General features: G+C 38.9%; 1 protein-coding gene across 4 annotated transcripts in view; it reads left to right on the top strand.

The window, feature by feature from the left end:
- LOC124722019 (beta-1,3-galactosyltransferase 1-like) overlaps positions 1–20,771 on the top strand; it is a 120,171-nt gene that overhangs the window by 80,484 nt on the left and 18,916 nt on the right. For all 4 annotated transcript variants that reach the window (XM_047247195.1, XM_047247197.1, XM_047247196.1 and 1 more), the window contains exons 3-4: positions 10,682–10,944; positions 19,497–19,768. In XM_047247195.1, coding sequence (XP_047103151.1) covers positions 10,682–10,944; positions 19,497–19,768 — 535 coding nt within the window. The remainder of the gene's footprint in view (positions 1–10,681; positions 10,945–19,496; positions 19,769–20,771) is intronic.

Genomic DNA, 20,771 nt, shown 5'->3' with positions numbered 1-20,771 from the left:
AGCCTTTCGCAATCTCAAAAGGCGGATGGAAGGGAAAGTCCTCTCGTTCAGTACATGCCACAGTGAACCCTATAACGCCCCATTTACAGAGTGGGAACTCCTCAGTGCTCTTGCACATTGCCCTGACACAGCTCGTAGGCCTGATGGAATCCACAGTCAGATGATGAAACATCCCTTGTCTGACTAGAAGCGACATCTCCTTGTGATCTTCAACTGGATCTGGTGTGATGGTGTCGTTCCATCGCACTGGCGGGAGAGTGCCATCATATAAGTGCTCAAACATGTCAAAATTCTGGTTGATGTGGTTAGCTATCGGCCTATCAGCCTCACCAACATTCTTTGTAAGCTGCTGGAACATATTGTGTGTTCATGTTTGGGTTGGGCCAGTGGAAGTGCTGGCAGCACCTCAATGCCCTCCGCTGCCTGAGCGACACCAACTGCGGTGCAGATCGATCTACGCTATAGAGCCCTTGTTCAATCCCGCCTTAACTATGGGAGTGTGGTTTATGATTCGGTGGTGCCCTCAACATTGCATTTACTTGACCCAGTGCACCACTGTGGCATTCGCCTAGCGACGGGAGTTTTTAGGACGAGTCCAGTGACCAGCGTCCTGGCAGAGGCTGAAGTCTCTCCATTGCACATTAGGCGTGCACAGGTGCTTGCCAGTTATGTTGCACACTTTTGTAGTTCTCCGGCGCATCCAAATTACCATCTCCTTTTCCCACCGATGGCAATTCATCTCCCGCATTGACAGCCCAGATCAGGGCTTAAAATTGCAGTTCACGTCCAATCCCTTCCATCTGATCTGGAGTCTTTGCCTTTACCACCTATACCTGAGGTCAATTCGGGTACACCTCTGTGGTGTACACCTAGGCTGCAGCTTCGCCTGGACCTTTCACATGGCCCAAAGGACTCCGCTGTCACTTCCTCTCGATTCTTGACATGTACCAAGGCCATGAAATAGTTTACACCGACGACTCAATGGCTGGTGGTCACATTGGCTTCACATGCGTCCATAGAGGACATATTGAACAGCATTCCTTGCCCGATGATTGCAGTGTTTTCGCTGCAGAGCTGGTGGCTATATCTCGTGCTCTTTAGCACATCTGTTCATGCCCTGGGGAGTCGTTTCTTCTGTGTACTGACTCCTTGAGCAGCCTACAAGCTATCGACCAGTTCTACCCTCATCATCCTTTGGTAGTGACCATCCAGGAGTCCATCTATGCCCTGGAACAGTCGGTTGTTCAGTGGTGTTTGTGTGGACCGTAGGACACGTCGGAATCCCAGGCAACGAACTTGCTGACAGGCAGGCTAAACAGGCTACACGAAAACCACTTATGGAGATCAGCATTCCAGTAACTGACGTGTGTTCGTTTTTATGCTGCCAGACTTTTCAGCTTTGGCAGAGGGGATGGCATGGTCTCAGTATGAACAACAAACTGCGTGCCATTAAGAAAACTACGAATGTGTGGCAGCCCTCCATGCTGGCCTCTCGCAGAGACTCTGTGGTTCTCTGCCGGCTCCGCATTGGCCATGATTGGGCGACCAACGGCTACCTCCTGTGCCGTGAAGACCCACCTCAGTGTCGGGTGCGACACCCAGTTGACAGTGGCCCATATTCTGGTGCACTGTCCCACTTTGACTGCCCTGCAATGAAATCTTCAGATGCCAGGCTGTGATTTAGTTTTACATTTTATTCGTGAGGGTATGCTTTATCATTTGATCTAAATTTTAGCACATGTCCTTTCTCCCTCTGTGTCCTCCATCCTAGTGTTTTTAGGGTGGAGGTTTTAATGTGTTGCAGAGTGGCTGGTTTCTCCTTTTTATTCTCATGGTCAGCCAGCCATGGTAATCTGTTTTGTTGTTTTAATTTCTTCTACCTGTTTCTTGTGTTTCTGTGGTTTTCTTCTCTGCTTTTATCCATTTAAGTGTTTGTTGCTCTTCCATCGTTCTTGTGGTTTTTCCTTTCTCTTCGTTTTGTGTTGTCAGTCTCGCTTGTTTTATTCTCACCCTTGTGGCATTGTTTTATTTGGAACAAGGGACTGATGACCTAGCAGTTTGATCCCTTTCCCCATCTTTTAAACCAACCAACCAACTGCTTGTGACAGTATTTGTACACTGTCTCTCTTTATAACAACTTTTGCTGCAACTTGTAGTTACCACATATAACCTGTTACTGTTGGAAGTTCAGAAAACAAGCAAGTACCTTAATACAAACATTATTTTTCAAGCTTCTAGCAGATATAAAGCAAGACGTAGGGAACACACGCACTTTAAAAACTATAGTGTAAAAACTATACTTTACTAACCACACTTCCCAAGAGTCATCCAAAATTCTGGAATCTCTGTTGGCTCCATCCAGTAGACTACATCTATTAGAATAACTCCTTAGTTTCCTTTTGTGTGTAGGTTAAGTGGCTAGGTCAGTCTGTTTGAAGGTTGAAGGAAAGCAATGGCATACCACCTCCCAATAGGTCCATGCCTAGTAAAGCACTGCAGTGTTCAAACCAATCATCTGCTTCATGACAGAATAAAATTTTCATTTGCTGTTTCATCTATCCGTACATACAAGTAAAGTTGCAGTGTGTGATTGGACTAACACAGAAGATACTTGTATATAATTACTGATATAGTGCAATTAAAATAATTTTATAGATGATAGATTGTGAGCTGAGAATGGTGTTTCCATCTGTTGGTTAGCATTCCACATGCTCGTTTAATATGAAACTTTTGTGGTTGTGTGTTCCTTGTAGCAAATAGTTCAAAAGACAAGGCCTAGTGGAAATCCTTGGATAACCCAAGTATTTAACTGATGAAAGGAGAAAATATAAAAATACAGAAAATGAAGCAGATGAAAGGGAATACAAACTTCTAAAAAGTAAGGTTTTTAGGAAGTGCAAAATGGTCTAGCTGGAATGGCCTAGTGGACAAATGTGAAGATTTGTAAACATATATCACTAATGAAAAGATAGATACCACCTACAGGAAAATTAGAGGCCTTTGAAGAAAAGAGAAGCAGCTGTGTGAATATCAAGAGTTCAAATGGAAAATCAGGCCTAAGCAAAGAAGGGAAAGCTGTAATGTGAAAGGAGTATATAGGGAGTCTATACAAGGGAGATGAACTGGTGAGGGCATTATTATAGAACTAAAAGAGGATGTTCATGAAGATGAGGGGTGAGATTTTGTGTTGCAGGAAGAATTTGACCAAGCACTCAAAAACCTAAGTCAAAACAAGGCCCGGGAGTAGATTACGTTCCTTAAGAGCTATTGGTAGACTCGGCAGAACCAGCCATGACAAAACACTTCCATCTGGTGTGCAAGATGTATGAGACAGGCGAAATACCACCAGATTTCAAGGAGAATATAATAATTCCAATTCCGAAGAAAGCAGGTGGTGACCCTTGTGTATATTACTGAACTATCATTTTAATAAGTCATGGTTGTAAAATTCTAACACAAATTCTCTACAGAAGGATGAAAAAACTGATAGAATCAGACCTCGAGGAGGATCAGTTTGGATTCTGGACAAATATAGGAACATGTGAGGCAACATTGACCCTACGACTTCTCACAGAAGATATGTTAAGGAAAGGCAAATCTACGTTTATAGAATTTGTAGACTTAGAGAAAGATTTTGACATCATTGACTGGAATGTTCTCTTTGAAATTCAGAAGGCAGCAGGGGTAAAGTACAGGGAGCAAAAGGCTGTTTACAACTTGTACAGAAACCAGATGGCAGTTATAAGAGTGAAGGAGCATGACAGGGAAATGGTGGTTGTGAAGGGAGTGATACAGGGATGTGGCATATCCCTGATGTTATTCAATCTGTACAGTGAGCAAGCAGTGAAGGAAAGCAAAGAAAAATTTGGAGTGGGAATTACAGTTCAAGGAGAAGAAATAAAAACTTCGAGGTTTGCCAAGGACATTGGAATTCTGTCAGAGACAGCAAAGGACTTGGAGGAGCAGCTGAATGGAGTCAACAGTGTCTTGAAAGGAGGATATAAGATGATAAAAAAAAAGGCAAAACACAGGTACTGGAATGTAGTCAAATGAAATCAGGTGATGCTGAGGGAATTAAACATTTAAATTAGGTGAGTTTTGTTATTTTGGCAGGAAAATAACTGATGATGACCAAAGTAGAGAGGATATAAAATGTAGACTGTCAATGGCAAAAAAGCATTCCTGAAGAAGAGAAATCTGTTGTCATCGATTATGGATTTAAGTGTTAGGAAGTCTTTCCTGAAAGTATTTTTATGTAGTTTAGTCATATATGAAAGGGAAACATGGATGATAAACATATTAGACAAAAAGAGAGTAGAAGTGTTTGAAATTGGTGCTACAGAAAAATGCTGAATTTTAGATGAGTAGATCACATAAGTTATGAGAAGGTAGTGTATAGAATTAGGAGGAAAAGAACTCTGTGGTACTACCTGACTGGAAGAAGGAGAATAGGTTTGTAGGACATGTTCTGAGACATCAAGCAGTCACCAAATTGGTACTGGAGGAAAGTGTGTGCAAGAGGGGAGGGGGGGGGGGGGGGTAAAAATTGTAGTGGGAGAACAAGAGATGAATATGAATATGGTAAGCAGATTCTGAAGGTTGTAGGTTGCAGTAGTTACTTGGAGATGAAGAGACTTGCACAGGGTAGAGTAGCATGTAGAGCTGCATCAAACCAGTGTTTGGACTGAAGACAACAACAACAACAACAACAATAGCATGATGTTCCTTGTTTTTTTTCTGTTCATTGTTGTGTGTTGTGACAGCAACGTTTTTATTTCCAGTGTAAACACCAGCATTTTAATGGTATGTTTAAAGGTGAATAGCACACAAAAAAGAGGGTTCAGACAAAGCCTGTGGGTCCAGAAAGTTTTGAGGCTGGATTAATAAAAAATAGAGAAGCTGTAGGTGGTGGTCTTAATGTGTCATGTATTCTACATAGCCTCTGCCCACTCAAATGCAAAATACTGAACATTCAGACAAACCAGTGAAACTGTCATAAAAGCCATTCTTTGAGATTTGTTTGGTGTTAATCCAGGACAAACAATGCAATAGCTTAGGTAGTAAACACTGTCAGTCAGAGAAATGAAGGTATGTTTGAAGTCACATGTGTATGAGATCCTGGATCATGAAAAGGATTGCATTATTAGACTGGAGTAATCATACTGTGTTGAATCTTCTTTCTTCTTTTTATTCCATGCCTGTGGCCATTTCTCTACGGGGTCCACATTGTCATATGGGTTGAGGTAATGTTAATGACCAACATGATGCTCTTCCTCACCACCACACTCCCCAGGACAGAATCTGTGTACCTCACTTGTCTGTCTGGTGTAAATCTCATATTCAAGTGTGAGAATGTTTTCAGAATGTTCGCGTAGTGTGTAATTTAGGTGGAACATGGCAACCAGCTCTGTATTCACCTAGCTGGATGTGGGGAAACCATCTAAAAAGCACATCCAGGCTGGTCGGGTCACCAGCAGAGTGATAATTTTAAAAGAACTCTTCCCACTTTTGCACTGAGGATAGAGAGTACATGGAATTAGACTGAAGAAGAAAGATTGTTTATGCACTAGAGCTTTTTTTTACCAATAAAAAGAAAATTAGAGTATAAATGTTATAGGAAAGTTCTGGTAGGTTGTAAGTATTTTTGGATTAAAGGAGACCACTCACTGAAGAGCAGAAACATTTAGTAATCAATAGGCACACACAAAAAGAAAGAAAAAACTTGCTAGTTTTTGGAGTAATCATTTTCAAGCTAGAGTAAAATACACACACACACACACACACACACACACACACACACACACACAAAAGGAAAAAAAACCTCCACCACCACATCTGTGCTGACCATACCTTTGTTAGATTTATTGTGTCATTTAATACCTGAGAGAGATATTCAAAATGGTCAACTGTGGGTGCAAATAACTGTTGGTAATGTTTTATAGTATGCACTTTAACACCAAGTTCACATTTGGAGACAGAAGAAAGCCATTATTTTTAGGGATTTGAACTGAACTTAATGTGCTCCTCAGTACTACCGGTATGTAGCCAGTGCTTGCAGACATTTAACTCAAGAGTGCAAAGCTTTTGTCTGGCCCAGAAAAGAGTGGTTTTAAATACTTTGATACATCCAGATAATCTGTAACAAAGAATACCTGAATTCCATAAGTGCTCGCTTGAAGAGCATCCCAAAATTAAGGCTTTAGTAGATACAGAATATACTTCAGGTTTCTGAATTTTTGAGAGCACGATGACATTAATTCAATAAAAAATTATCCACCTATAGAAGTACTCACTTTTGTAAACTATGTACTTAACAACATTGGCTGAACCTGGGAAGATAATGGTTCAGGTTATTTTATCACTGCTTAAGAAGGCTAAATAGACACTGTACTCGTTGAAAGACATTCTCATGTCAAGAGTTCCTGGAATTTACAGTATCCCATGTGAGGGCATCAGCACAAGTGATATTGGAGAGACAATGGATAGTTTCATAGAGATGAAACATTTCATGTCAAAGTGCTGCACAGAAGACTGATTGCATGTTAAATACATAAATTTGGGAAAAACAGTGGTTTCTTAGCACAAGAATTAAATTATGTTTATGACCAAAATATATCCCAAGTATTAAGATTCTTTTTTCATGTAGGAATACCAGCTTTATTACCTTCATGTGGCGGCCAGTGACTCTACTTGTAAAGAGAAGGAAGATAGTTCCGGTTATGAATTTAACAAATGTAGAGAGGAGAGATTTTTCTAACTAGGCAGATACCATTAAAGGAGTTACGCAAGGTTCAGTATTAGGTCAGCTTTCAATCCTGATGTATGTAAATGATCCTCAATTTAATACATATGAAGCAGAATTAGTTTCCTTTTGCAGATGACGCAGGTATCATAATAGCATCCAACAAACCTAGAGTAGCAGAAGAGATTAAAGCAATGCATGTAAAAGAATTATTATTGACTGTTTTTCTCCAAATTCTCTCTTTCTTTATTAAACAAAAAATGCATATTCAGTCCTGCACTTCAAATGGTAGAGTACCCAGTTAACACAGAGGCAAGAATTAATAAGACAGAATCTTCAAAACTTTGAATTATACATATAAATGAGATTTAAAACTTGAATTATTTTCTGGCACAACTATATTTTAAGGAAGAACACTTTCTTTGCATAGAAGGGTGCCAAGAGAATGATTTGTGGTGCTTACACACGATCATCTTGTAGACACCTGTTTGAGGAACACATTGCGTCACAGTACACATTTTATCTCACAAAAGTTGTTATAAGTACTCAGTTGGGGTTTAGAAAGAAGTATGAGATTTAAGATATCCATAATTACAGTGCCAGAAAAAAAGAGTCCATCATTACTTTTTATTAAAACTATCTTTGGCTCAAAGGCGGTGAATAATGCTGGTACCGTAATCTTTGGTCACTTACCCAATGATATAAAATGCCTAATTTTTAAAATGGCTTAAAAAGGTTTCTTCTGATATGTAGAAATTTGTACTTGTGTGTGAAAAAGTAATACATCCCTACTTGTGTTACTAAACTGAGTATTGTTATTTTTTCATATGGGTTCATCATGTGCCCATATATACAGGATGTTTTTAAGAGGAGATTCATCCAATTTCACAAGACTGTCTTCTACATTAACTTGGGGCAAATTTTAACTTATGCACTGAAATTAAAAGTTTTTGTTGGTGCCCTTTGTAAGTTGCTGTTTCATGTGGTTGCCACTTGGGGTCTCCCTGGTGCAGCTAGTTCACTCATTTACCAACATATATTAATTTAAGATGGTGATAATACAGCAAGTGAAGGTGTTTCACATTTTCCATTTCAACAGTTGCAGTGCAGTTAGGACTTATTTTCATTGAGAATACTGCCTTGCACCACCTACAGCTCAAAACATGTGATGATAATACCAGCTGTTTTAAGACACTGGTTGTTTATGTAAGGGAAATCCTCTGTGTGCATTCAACACAGCTTTGCACATAGTCTACAGAAGTCTACTCATTTTACCAGCCAAGCATGAGCCATTCCTCATGTGTGTGTTTTGCGACAAACGTTTTTGTTTCAAACTATGCAGGATTCAGTTCCTACAAGCCCTTCATGAGGGTGATTAACAATATGTAGAGTTTATTTTAATTCATTCTGCATGTGTAGACAGAAGATAGAAATTTCCTTTCACGTTTAGTGCTCAGTGATGAAGCTATGTTCTGTTTAAGTGGGAAAGCGAACGACCACATCATAATAATATGGTGAACGCAGCAGCTACATTCTGTAATTAAGCATGAGAGAAACCCATTAACAGGGTTTTACACCATTTCCTGAGAAATAATTTACGCCACATTCATTTTCGTGGAAAAGACAATTACAGGAATCACCTGAATATGTTGGGGATTCGGCTTTTAGCAGAATTGCGAGAATATGCTGAAAATTCCATCTTACAGTGGGATAAAGCGCCACCATTCTAGCACCTGCATGTAACAACACTTCTTAACAGTAAGTGCCTCAGTGAAGGATCTTGAGAGCATTTGCTTTTTAAAGGCTCTGTGTACATAGGATGGGCAAAAATATGGAAACACCAAAAACACAATGCATTGCCAGACTTAGTAAGGTGTAGGAAACCCTCTGGCATTCAAAACAGCTTTCAGTTGTCTCCCAATGGCGAAATACACGTCCTATATAGTTTTCAAGGGAATCTTACACTATTCTTCCAGCAGAATAGTGACAAGTTCAGGTAACGGAGATGGCGGTGGATAGTGATCACATGCTCTTCTCTCCAAAGTAGATTACAAAGGCCCAGTATTATGAGGTCTGGTGACTGTGGTGGCCAGGGGAGATGAGAAAACTCATTCTTGTGCTCATGCTCACAAAACCAGTTCTGGACAATGTGAAGTGTGTGAACAGGGGCTCTGTTATCTTTGAACCCATTATCACCATTGGGGAACAAAGATTGTACCATTGGATGGACCTGATTGGCCAAAGAGGTAACTTAATGCTTGGCAGTAATGTAACTTTGCAGAGTGACTATGGGACCCATGGAATGGCTGCCCAATTCATCACCGAACCCTGACATGTTTTTCTCTTGGAATGTAAACTCAGCCAGTAGTTGGAAACAGTGTGGAACAACAGCCACCTGACCAAGTGACTTTCTTCTATTGCTCCATATTACAGGTTTTATGGGTTCAACACCAAATTGTCATGTTATGGGTATTTGCATCACTGATGAGTGGTTATAGAATTCCACCTCACCCTGCAATTCCCTGCTCTTAGTCCTCCCTTCGTGTTGTTTTGTTGCTCACAGGGTTCACGAGTGCGACATTCGGTTCTACACTGACTTTTGCAGCTGTCATCATCTTATTTTTCATCACGATCACTCAGCACACACTTTCATCGGTATTGTGACTTAGTAAATGATGATTTTCCACTTCTTTTCCACTTTCCTTGCATGTGGTATAAATCTTTGATATGGTGCATCTTGAAACACCAAAAGCTTAATCTACATTGGTTATGGAAGATGCTCATTATACAATCACCAGCTGTTTGCCCATGTTCTAATTCACTTAGCACCAACAAGTGCCATTCCTGGTCAAATAAAACAGCACAATCAGCAGGCTTGCATGTCATCTGCATGTATGTTCAAGTATGAATTTCCAGCAGTGTTTCCAAATTTTTATTCATCCATTGTATGTGCCTCCCTTTCCAGCAACTTTGGATTAATTGTGATGCTACATTGCAATAGGAGGGAATGCAGTAACTCCAGGAATACTTCCAATAGCATGGAATGAGTTTGACTAGCATATGAATGTTTGTCATGCGTCAAATGGAGTGCACACTGAACATTTGTGATAGTTAAATGGAATCTATGATTCTAAATGTACTTGTAAAAAGTACCCCAAGGTTGTATGTGCTGCATGCAAAAGATATAGCCTCATAGAATCTGATGGTTCGTTAGTAAATAAAAGCTTTGTAGTACTGTGAACAAGTTCAAATTTAGGCAAAGCTTTTATCTTCATTTGGGAAGCAAATATAGTCTTAAGAAATATAATGCATCTTCTTGTAACACCATATACTTGAAAATTAATTTAATAACTTGAAAATCTGTGACAATATACTGTACGTGTGACTAATAAACCCATGGAAACAAGAAGTAAATGCTGGAAGGCTAAAGAGGGAACAGGGAAAATATTTGCATTAAAATAGATTTGGTGTAATTACTAGCATCCCTGCATCACAAGTAGCAACATAATCTCACCTTGACTTTTACAACCAGTTATAGGTCAACTTGGGTTGTGAAAGGAGATGATGCTTGCAGCCATGACACTCAGTTGCATCTGACAGTGTCAATGGCATTGGTAGAAGTTGTTGAAAGGTAGAGTTTTTGTATTTGATATGGAAGTAAGGCCAAGAATATTTTGTACACATGTATTTTTATTCTTGAATTAGTACACCAGGAGAATCTGTGTAATGGAATCCCAAGATAAGGTAAAGAAGTGTGTGATTTTTTAAAAATTTATTATTGGTCTCATGAGTATATTCAGAATTTTGTTCCATGTAATAAAGAACGCTTTTGTGCTCATTGTGTGCTGTAAGGAGCTGATATATGATGGATTTCCTGAAAATGTTTGTTGCACTAATTTCTGTTTTATGTAACTCATATGCAATACCATTTGATTACAGTAAACATTCCGGGCTGGTCTCTAAATACAAGCAGAGATTTGAAGCTGTATGTGCTGCCAGAGAATTTGACAGCAATTATTCCTCAGCCAGATATATGTAGTGAAAAGCTATTCCTCCTCATTGTTGTGTGCTCAGCTGTTGGTAACTTTGAAGCTCGATCAGCAATCAGGCAGACATGGGCATCTGCATCTGTTGTTACTGAAAAAGCTAGTGCTATAAGAGTAGCATTCCTACTGGGTGAATCGGAAAACAATACTCTGCAGGTACTGTACCACATGATTGTAATTCATAATCCTATAAATTAAGTAATTTGGTTAGTCAGGTTACATCAGTACTGGAAGTGATTTTATTCATCAAGTGGAATAATTAATTTAGTGACAAATATAAAATGTTATATAACAACATGTTTACAAGTTCTGCCTTGTGACATCAGTGGGAACTGAGAATAATTTTACAAATAATTGGGTTGTAGATTGCCCTCCGTACTTCTTTAATAAATATGTTGTACCAGGGTGCATAAGACCTGGAACAACTGGGAGATCCAGGAAAATCCTGGGAATTTTTTTCATCCAGGAAAAACCCTGGAATTTTTCATTGTTTTAGTTTTTAGTTAAATTTTTGTAATTTTGGCTGGTAAGAACCTATACCCTAACAAAGTGTGTCTGCCCCGAGTGGCAATTTCAGGGGTCTTCATAGTTAATGTGTGTTAGAGGTGCACATCTCTCCCTCGATTGATGATGATCTGTGCCACATTGTCACTATGTATTATAATCAGGTGAATTGTGGCTCCTCATCCACATAATTGCACTGACTCCTTTGTATTTTGGTGATACAAAAATTGTCAGTAACATTCCAAAGTTGTCGCCTTTAACTTTCTTTCTTTTGATGAAGAGGTACAGTATGTTCATATTTTAGTGTGTAATTCTCCAAGTGTGCCATTATTCATACACATTTGTGTGCTGTTATTCATACACTTTTGAGGCAAATATTGTCGAATCACACGAGTAATCACTTTGAGATTATCATATACTTACTTTATGAATTTTGCACCCAAAACCCTGTTGTTTACCAGTGTCAGTCATTTTATAAATAACAATGTGTTTTTACACATAAAATGTGGTCTTGGAAAATAGATTATAGCTTTCGTCTGTTGTGAAGTGTTGTTGTTGTGCATCAGAAAGGGAAAGATTTGGTTTTATAGAAATACAGGAAGATTATGATGTAGTATGCACTTCTAGGTTTTTAAAATATTCTTTAACAGTGTTTAAGATCATGGTGGACAGTTAGTTCTTAGAGTGTACCCTAATTCTGTGTAGTGGAGTCCTGCAGTGTGGAGAATCCTCATACACATGAAATAAGACTGAATGTGTGGAATTTGACTTAAAATCCACATGACACCGCTAATAATGAAAATTTATGAACATGGTAGAATTGCAGATCTGTTATGACAGCTTGTACTCATATCCTTAAACTTGAAATAAAAATGTGTGTCTAAGTTTTTTTTGAAAAGTGCTTTAATAAGCATTGTCCCATTAAAAGTAAGGTGTCCTTGCCTTTTTCTGACATTTGGACTGCCTTAACCAATCAGGTGTATGGGGACTCACAGTTTAATGTGGGCGCCAAACAAGGATACATTAGCATTTTTCACACAGAAAAATGATAGCCAAAGGTGAAAGAAGCAATAAAAGCCAGAAAAAATCCTGGGAGTCATGGAGAATTGATCCCCAAACCTTTATTGTTGTAATTTGATACATAACTGCCTTTCCCATAAGAATGTAAAAGTTCAGACTTCCATAAATCCACAAATATTCAATTTTTTTATACCTGCTACAGGTAATGAGAAATTAGTCAGAAAGGTGATTTAGCAGTGAAAAACATTAATTAGGAAGAGCCAAGTCAGAGTCCCAGTACCAATAATACCGATTTAACTTCATCACAGATTTCCTGGAAGTCATGACTATTCTGACCTCAACATTGATAGAATTGGACCAGCATCTCCACTTCCAATACTTTCATTGCCAATAGGATATGAATTACTGATGAAGAGGAGACAAAAGGAGGAGGAGAAAGAAGTGAAAGGAAAGTTGTGAGGGAGGGGGGGGTGGAAGGGGGGAGAGTGATGAAGAAGAAAGTAGTGAAGGGAAAATGGGGGCGATTAGGGGTGGGGATTGTAGATTTTTGGTACAGGAATAATATGCAGTAATAAAACATTGTCGCTCTCCATGGAGATAAAATAGTGACTGATGAACAGATGGCAGAAACTAGGTTGACATTTCAGCCATTGAAATGAAGATCTCATTAAAAGTGATCTGCAAAAAGGACAGGACAGGGAAGGGAATAAGAGGTTGTGCATGGTGGCACAGAAAATGGGAAAATTTTTAAATGTATGTTGACAGCCTTGCATGGGTATCAAAATTGGGGAGGAGAGGCTTTGACAATTGTAACAGTACCAGACATTTAGTTATCATGGAGCACTGGAAAAGTGCATGTGTGGTAACAATTTGAGAGCAGCAAGATGAAATTTTTGGCACCATTATCAAATCTTGGCCCCATGGTCAAGTTCCATAGTTACACACAGTCTCTATGTATGTCTGTAATTTTTGAGAGACTGGTTCAGTTATGAAGAAGTAGTGTAATGGTGTTGCACAGTTTGTATGTCCTGCGATTACTTACTTACTCCTTGGCACTATAGCCCTTGTGTAGGGTCTTGGCCTCTCTGACGATCAAAGCCCGATCTTGATCTTCCGCTTGTATCCTCCATCTTCTGCCTCCCATCTTTTTCAGATCATTTCCATGTCCTCCTCCCATCATTTCTGGGGCCTCCCCTTACACCTTCTACCACCTTGTTTCCTCTGTAGGTCTTCGTGACAGATCTAGTCTCAATCATTCACTCTACAGGGCCCAGCCATCACCATCTGTTACACTTGGTTTCTGTAACTAAGTCAGCATTACTATACAGTTCCACCAATTCCTTGTTTCTCCAGATCCTCCAATTCCCCACCTCACTCACAGCTCCAAAAATCTTTCTTAATGTTTCCCTCTCTCATCTTCTCAAGTAATCGTCCTCTATTACCATCATTGTGCATGTTTGAGCCATACCTGCCCTGCAGCTATTCGATAGACAGTAACCTTCGATTTTCTGCTCATGCTACATGACAGAAAGATCTTAATCAGGGCCCAGTAAGATCTATTTTCCACAGCAATCCTTGCTTTTATTTCTTCTCTTGTACTGTTATCCTCTGTAACCAAATGTATTTGTCTTTAACAACAGTATATGTCCTGGAAGCAAAGAGGTGTGTTTTGGTGTTATTTACATGGAGTTCAAATGTTTGGCCTACTTTTCTAGTCTGCGAAATCCTTCTCTATATTCTTTGTCTTCTAAACAGCATACACACCTGATCAGCATATGCTAGATTTTGGTTCATATGGTTAAATAGTGTGCCATATGGCTTCTCAATCTCCACCCTTTGTATCACTCTCTCCAACACAATGTTGAAGAGTAGTGTGGATAATACATCACCCTGTCATAACCCTTGGCTGACGTCAAATTCCCTACGAGTTTTCCTTCCCTTTTTACTTGGCATTTTGTGCTGTGAGAGTCATTCGCACCAATCTGATTATTTTATATGGGAATTCCATCTCCATTAAGGTCTGACACAGATTTATCCTTTTAACACTGTCATAGGCCTGTTTGAAGTCTACAAAGAGCAGATGTATATCCACATTGTATTCACAACTCTTTTCCATTATTTGCTTTTTAGCAAAGATTTGGTCAGTTGTTGATCTGCCCCGTCAAAACCCATATTGGTACTCTCCAGGTACTACTTCTGTCAGTGGAGCAAGTCTCGTAGCAATGAATTCAACTAATACTTTGTATACAACATTGACTAAAGCAATATGTGGTAATTTTCACAGTTAACTTTATCCTTCTCCTAATGAATCAGGCAAATAATGGCCGAATTCTGCTGGTCTGTTATCACTTCCTTTTCTCATATTTCAATAGTTAGTTGATGAACGTATCTTGCCAGATGTTCACCTCCACCCTTGATCATCTTTGCTGTAGTGTTAGCAGTATCTGGTGCCTTATTATTCTGTAGGGTCTTTACTGCCTGTCTAACTTCCTCTGTTGTTGGTGCGGGTACAGGTATTTCATCCAGACTAACATCTTTCATCATATTCCACCACCCTTTGATACTTTCCACAGCCCAGCTTTGTTTAGCTTCAAACTTCTTCTGCAGTTCTGTTTAATACTTTTTGGATACTCCCTTCTCTTTTAATTTGGAAACATTGTATCTTTGTGGAGCTTTTCTCTTCCCTCTGTATCTAAACACAGCTATGCGTTGTCTGTATTTCAATCTTACCATATAATGATCCAAGTTGCAGGCAGTCCCCTTGCAACTCTGATACTCAAGGATGTCAGATGCATGTCTCCTGTCAATTACTATATGGACAGTTTGATTAAAAGTAGTGCCATCTGGCGAGCACCAATTGGCTTACCTTACTCTTCACTACCATAGCACTGCCCATGGCAAAGTCTATAAGTCTTTGTCGCTTTTTATTTGACATCTCATGCAGACTTTCATTTCCTAGTGTTTCTCTATAAAGGTTTCTTCTTTTCCAACTTTTTCATTCAAGTCACCTATTGCTATCTTCATAATTTGCCTTGGTATACCTTCTAATTCCTGTTCCAATCAACCATAAAACTCATTGTTCACGTCATATGCATCATCTTTTGTAGATGTGTACACACATGCTTGAGTGATGTTGAAGAAGAGAGCCTTCATTCTCAAAGTGTACATCCTTTCATTTACAGGGTTAAAATTTATGCCTACTTCTTTACACTTATGGTCTATAAGAAAGCTTGTGCCGCCTACTATACCACTGTCCCCTTCACTGTACAAAATTGTATAACTATCACTTTTTATGATACCATTTCCTTTCCATCTGACCTCTTGGATTGCTGCTACACCTATGTGGTATTTCTCCATATCTTGTTTGAGTCCTTGTAGAGTTGCTGGTTTGTTCAAAGTTCTTACATTCCAAGTAGCAAACTATCACTTTTCTGTTTACTGTTTCCTTTTTGTTGTGTGGGTCATTCATCAGTGTCATCAGTCTGGCTTTCCCTGTCTTCGAGTTTCATAACAATATGTTTTTTTTTTTCCAATATGGGGTTGTTAGCCCCGTGATAAACACCCCAACATGAGGGACCAGGGTTTGTGTCAGGTGTGCTCCCTTAGGGAGACTGGCTTCAACATGCCTCTAGAGCCCTCCCTGCCTTATGTTGTTGGACACTCTTCATCTGTCAAGACAACTCTAGCTTGGGTGACCCTACCAGTAGCTGTGCTACCGCTGGTGCAGCTCTTGACTTCGTCGGAGCACCAAGTGCTTCCACCTGGCACTGAGGGTGCCTCCAACAAGGTGGTGTTCCCTGGGAGGTTTGTATGTACTGCTGATAATATTAAAGCTGTGCAAGCTGCCATTGAAACGGGGCTTCACTGTTTGGTACAAAAAACTTCCCATGTGATTGCAGCTCAGAAATTGGAGCCATGAAAGAACATTGTCAGTTTGTTTCATTCATACAATTTTCAGACTTAATTCTACTCACTGAGGATGCACATTTGTTCAAAATCATTGGATGTCCAAGTGAAGTCCATTTTCACTTATTTGATTAACTAAATAAGCAGAACTTCCATTAGTGACTTAAAGGAAACCCTGCTATACTTCACCATTCCTCTTGACACAGTACCAGAGTCACAATATGGTATGGAGCATTATGTTGTGCAGTGATAGGCTTTCTTTCCCTCTAGAATGAGCAAAGATGTGCTGTCACTTTGATGTCTGAACATTATCTCACTCTATGAAACACATTTCTGGCTCCCAAGGTTCCATATATTTTTAACAGGTTAGGGCCATCTTGCACACTACCGGGCAGTTGATGGCAGTAGTAAAGTGTTTGTAGACTGCATAATTTCAAGGGATGCTAACTTTGCTTGTCCTCACCAGTCTCCGATCTTTAAGTCTGTGACATAGTTAATCAGACTAGACAAGAACGCAGGTTAGCTTAGCTCAAGATGTGGATGAAAGAAAAAATTGCCAGCATCCTGTGTGTCTTGTTGTGCTGTGCTGTGCTGTGCTGTGCTGTACAAAATCTACAGAGTAACTTAATGAATACATGTGGCAAGATTGACAGCATTAGAATGACGTGATTTTTAAAACATTCTACCTAATGCAGTTTGCAGTACTATACAACATATTTTGGACCTCAAATAAAGTTATGTAATATTCCTCCATTTTTTTGTAATTTCAAATTTTCCCCTTCTTCTGTGCCACCCTGTTTCACTAAACAGAGTTGCTGAGAACAGAGAATGTGAATTTACACTTGATATCAACAAAATGTCATGTAAAAGAACAGAATGTCATTGTCAAATGGCAGTATATTCGCAATAGGTGGGATGTCAGCATAATGTCACATCACTTAGCTCAGTGCTTGAAAGATGGGAGTGAGGTTATAAGAAACTGCCTGTCTTAAAAAAGTTGAAGTATACAAAAGTACAGAGATAGTGGGATGAATTAATTATATCAGACATTACAAAAGGAACTAGCAATGATTGTAGAGATTGTTAATGACAGAAGCAAAATTCATTATGGATATTCTTCACAAAGATTGTATGGCAGAGATGTGAAAGAATATGAAACATTTTGTCCAAATATTCCAAGACATCATTTATTTACTCACTAAATACTCTATCTGATCAAAAGTATCTGGACTCCCTTATGTAATGCAGAATCGATCACCAGATGTCACGAGAGGCAGACTCACCAGTATAAAATGAGGCAGAGAGTATTGTGTTGTCAGTAAAGGAGTAACAGCAGAATGGGTGGGTTAGGAGAACTCATTGACTTCAAACATGGACTAGTCATTGGCTGTCACATGGGTAACGAATCCATCAGGGCCATTTATCCCTTCTAAAGGTGCCCAAGTCAACTCTTGATGTGATTGTGAACAGGAAACATGAAAGAATAACCATGGCGGAATTGAGACGAGACTGACCTCATGTTCTGATGATTAGATACGTTTGAGCATTGCAGAGGATGGTTGTAAAATATTGCCTGGGATAATTGGAAGGACTTATTTGTTAGTTCTAGAGTGCTACCAGCAGGCCAGCTAGCACAATGAATGTATGTAGGGAGTCAAAAAGAGTTTATGGTGGTTGAGCAGCTCCTCATAAGCCGCACATTTCTGTAGTCAATGCTAAGGAGCACTTGAGGTGGTGTAAAAAGTGATGTCACGATACAGTGGATTGTAAATGAGTGATTCTTAGTTACTGTTCACACATGTGGTAATCTGATGAAAGGGTTTGGGTTTGGCAGATGCCTGGAGAATGTTACCGGCCATCATGTGTAATGCCAACACTGAAGCACGGAGGAGATGATGCTCGTGGTGGAGATGTTTTTTGTGATTGGGATGTGATCCACTTATTGCATGTAAGAAAATGCTGAATTCAGGACAAGAATACATTTTACAGCATTGTGTACTGTATACAGTACAGGAGCAGTTTGATGATGATTAACAAATAAACAATTTGGAGATGATGAGTGATGGTATCTCAGGGTTCCTGCCCAGAGCCCCAGTTTCAACCCAATGGCACACCATCATCACTACCTGGCTGCAGGTCTTCACGAACAATGGCTGCCATTTATCTACAAGCATTCAGACACCTCGCTGAAAGTGTCCCCAGTGGAGTTAAAGCCATCATAAAGGCAAAGGGTGGATACACCCCATATTAATGTCCACTAATAGTAGTCTGAACACCTTTGATCCAATAATGTATAGACATAAAAACATGTCAAATGGTATTTAGAAGGCAATTCATAGCACCTTTTTACTTTACCTGCTGTGTTTTGTCTGCCTTTTAGATACTAAATAATGTAAAAACAGGGTGTGTACAAAATAAATGTGTTAAATGAAGGTTTCTTAGTTGAGATTTTCATCTGTGTTCTTCTATATGCACAGTGTAACCGTTTTCTTTAACCAGGTATTGTAAAATCTACATTGTTTTTCACTTTAATATTTGGCTTCTTTTGTGGAAGAACACCCAGTGGGAAAATGACTAAGACCTTGTGGAATGTTCACTTAATGTCACAAAAACAGAGCAGACAATAAAAATAAAGATTAAGAAGGCACAAAAGCACAATATCCCCTACTACACTATAAGTGAGAATAGTTAAATTCTGATGTTACCAGATGATGCGCCTCTCATTTCACCAGCGTCAAAACTCTCTTCCTGAGAATAATTGACATTGACATCTCATTCTGTTCCATTCCATTGTAAGTCTGTGAATGCTGCCATTTGAAATGCATAAAGGAATGTTTTGATGATCTGTGGCATGATATCCAGTGTAAGTTGACCTTTGTGGTGAAGTGTCCCATAAACCAGTTGATTTCACTGCCTTCAGCAGATGCCACATGTATCAATTATCCATTGCACCAAATGATGACCAAGTGGTGTGGCACAGTGGTTGAGATGTTGGACTTGGATTTGTGGGAAGTATGAAGTTCCAATACCTGTCCCAGTCATTGTGATTTAGATCTTCTGCGATACCCCTTAATTATTTCAGATGAAGTCTGGGATGATTCCTTCAACAGTTACAGCCTGTTGTCGTCTTCATCTTTGTCTGTCCAAACAATGTTGTGCCATTCCTCTGTGCAAATTATTGGAAAAGTAATGATGTATAAGCTACAGTAAAACAAATTTTTTATTGTAAAACAAGCTGTTGTCATTAGGAAGTCTGATACATAATTACTTAATTCCAGGAACAAGTTGAGGAAGAGAGCATTAAACACAGTGATATAATCCAAGAAGGCTTTTTGGACACATACAACAACTTGACTTTAAAAAGTGTCATGTTACTGAAATGGACTGTTACAAACTGCCCGTCTGTTCGTTACATTATGAAAACAGATGATGATATGTTCGTCAATATTGAAAGCCTTGTACGCTTGCTTCGTTCTAAAGGTTCAACTGGTTTGTTGATTGGTGCTCTTATTTGTGGTGCACATCCAATATCGGATTCGCATAGTAAGTGGTATGTACATATTTTGCATTTTTATTAATTTACTTTGTAATGTGGTTTTACTTTAAGCTCCACTTTCAACAAAATAATACTTAGTCAGTAGAAAGAAAGATCTTAGTCCTAATATATGTTGCTAACGTTCAAATGAAATAAAATTCTAGGAGCTAAGTTAAAATATAACACAGTGAACTGCATGCAAGAAACTTTAACTGATTGGAGTATGTTGCAGAAATATGTGTCCCCTTGTGTATTGTCTGTTGTATGTACTTTGTTTGTCATGTGTTTTATGCTTTTACATATAATAAAGTTACAGTGTTGTTGGGTTAGAACACTTTATCAATTTCCAATATAGTCACTGATACCAGGTTTTGGGACTGAGTCCATACAGAAAACATGGGGCGCAATTTGGCATCAAAAATGTCTCATCCTCATTATGCCATTCTCTGAGCATTAGTTTCTGCCTTATCTATTTTGCTAAAAATTCCACCTCAGTTGATCAACTGGAAGTGTTCTTGAGCTGACAAATACATTATAGTCTTATGACTAAATATTGTAAAAATACATCTGTGAGCATTCTGAAAGATAGCCGAGCTCTGTTCATTTTGTTTGTGTACCTATCGATGATGCAGTGCTTCTGCTTTTCGGTAAGTTGCCTCCTTTATTCCTAAATAATTTGTAACTGTCAAAAATTTAGGATTATGTAGCTGATCTGTAAGATACATGAAATACTTCAACTGAGATTATATAAGGACACAAGTGGCACATACTGTATAAAGGTATATGTAAATGTAGACTTGGTCAATAAGAATGTTAAGGTCAACATTCAGAATTACACTTTATTTTTTTTTAATATCCACTAGAAATAGCATTAAATTTATTCTTTTGATACAAAAATGGAAAGGAGGTAATCATTCAGTGTAAAACAGACATTAAAATCTTTAAAGGTAAATCATTAAATAGATTGAAAATATTGGGAAGGTAACTGACATGGCATTGTTGGAGGAAGTAGCTACTC

The sequence above is a fragment of the Schistocerca piceifrons genome, chromosome X (genome assembly GCF_021461385.2).
Source record: "Schistocerca piceifrons isolate TAMUIC-IGC-003096 chromosome X, iqSchPice1.1, whole genome shotgun sequence".
Lineage (NCBI taxonomy): Eukaryota > Metazoa > Arthropoda > Insecta > Orthoptera > Acrididae > Schistocerca > Schistocerca piceifrons.
Note: the sequence above shows the minus strand (reverse complement) of the source record. Positions and strands in the feature narration are given on the sequence as shown.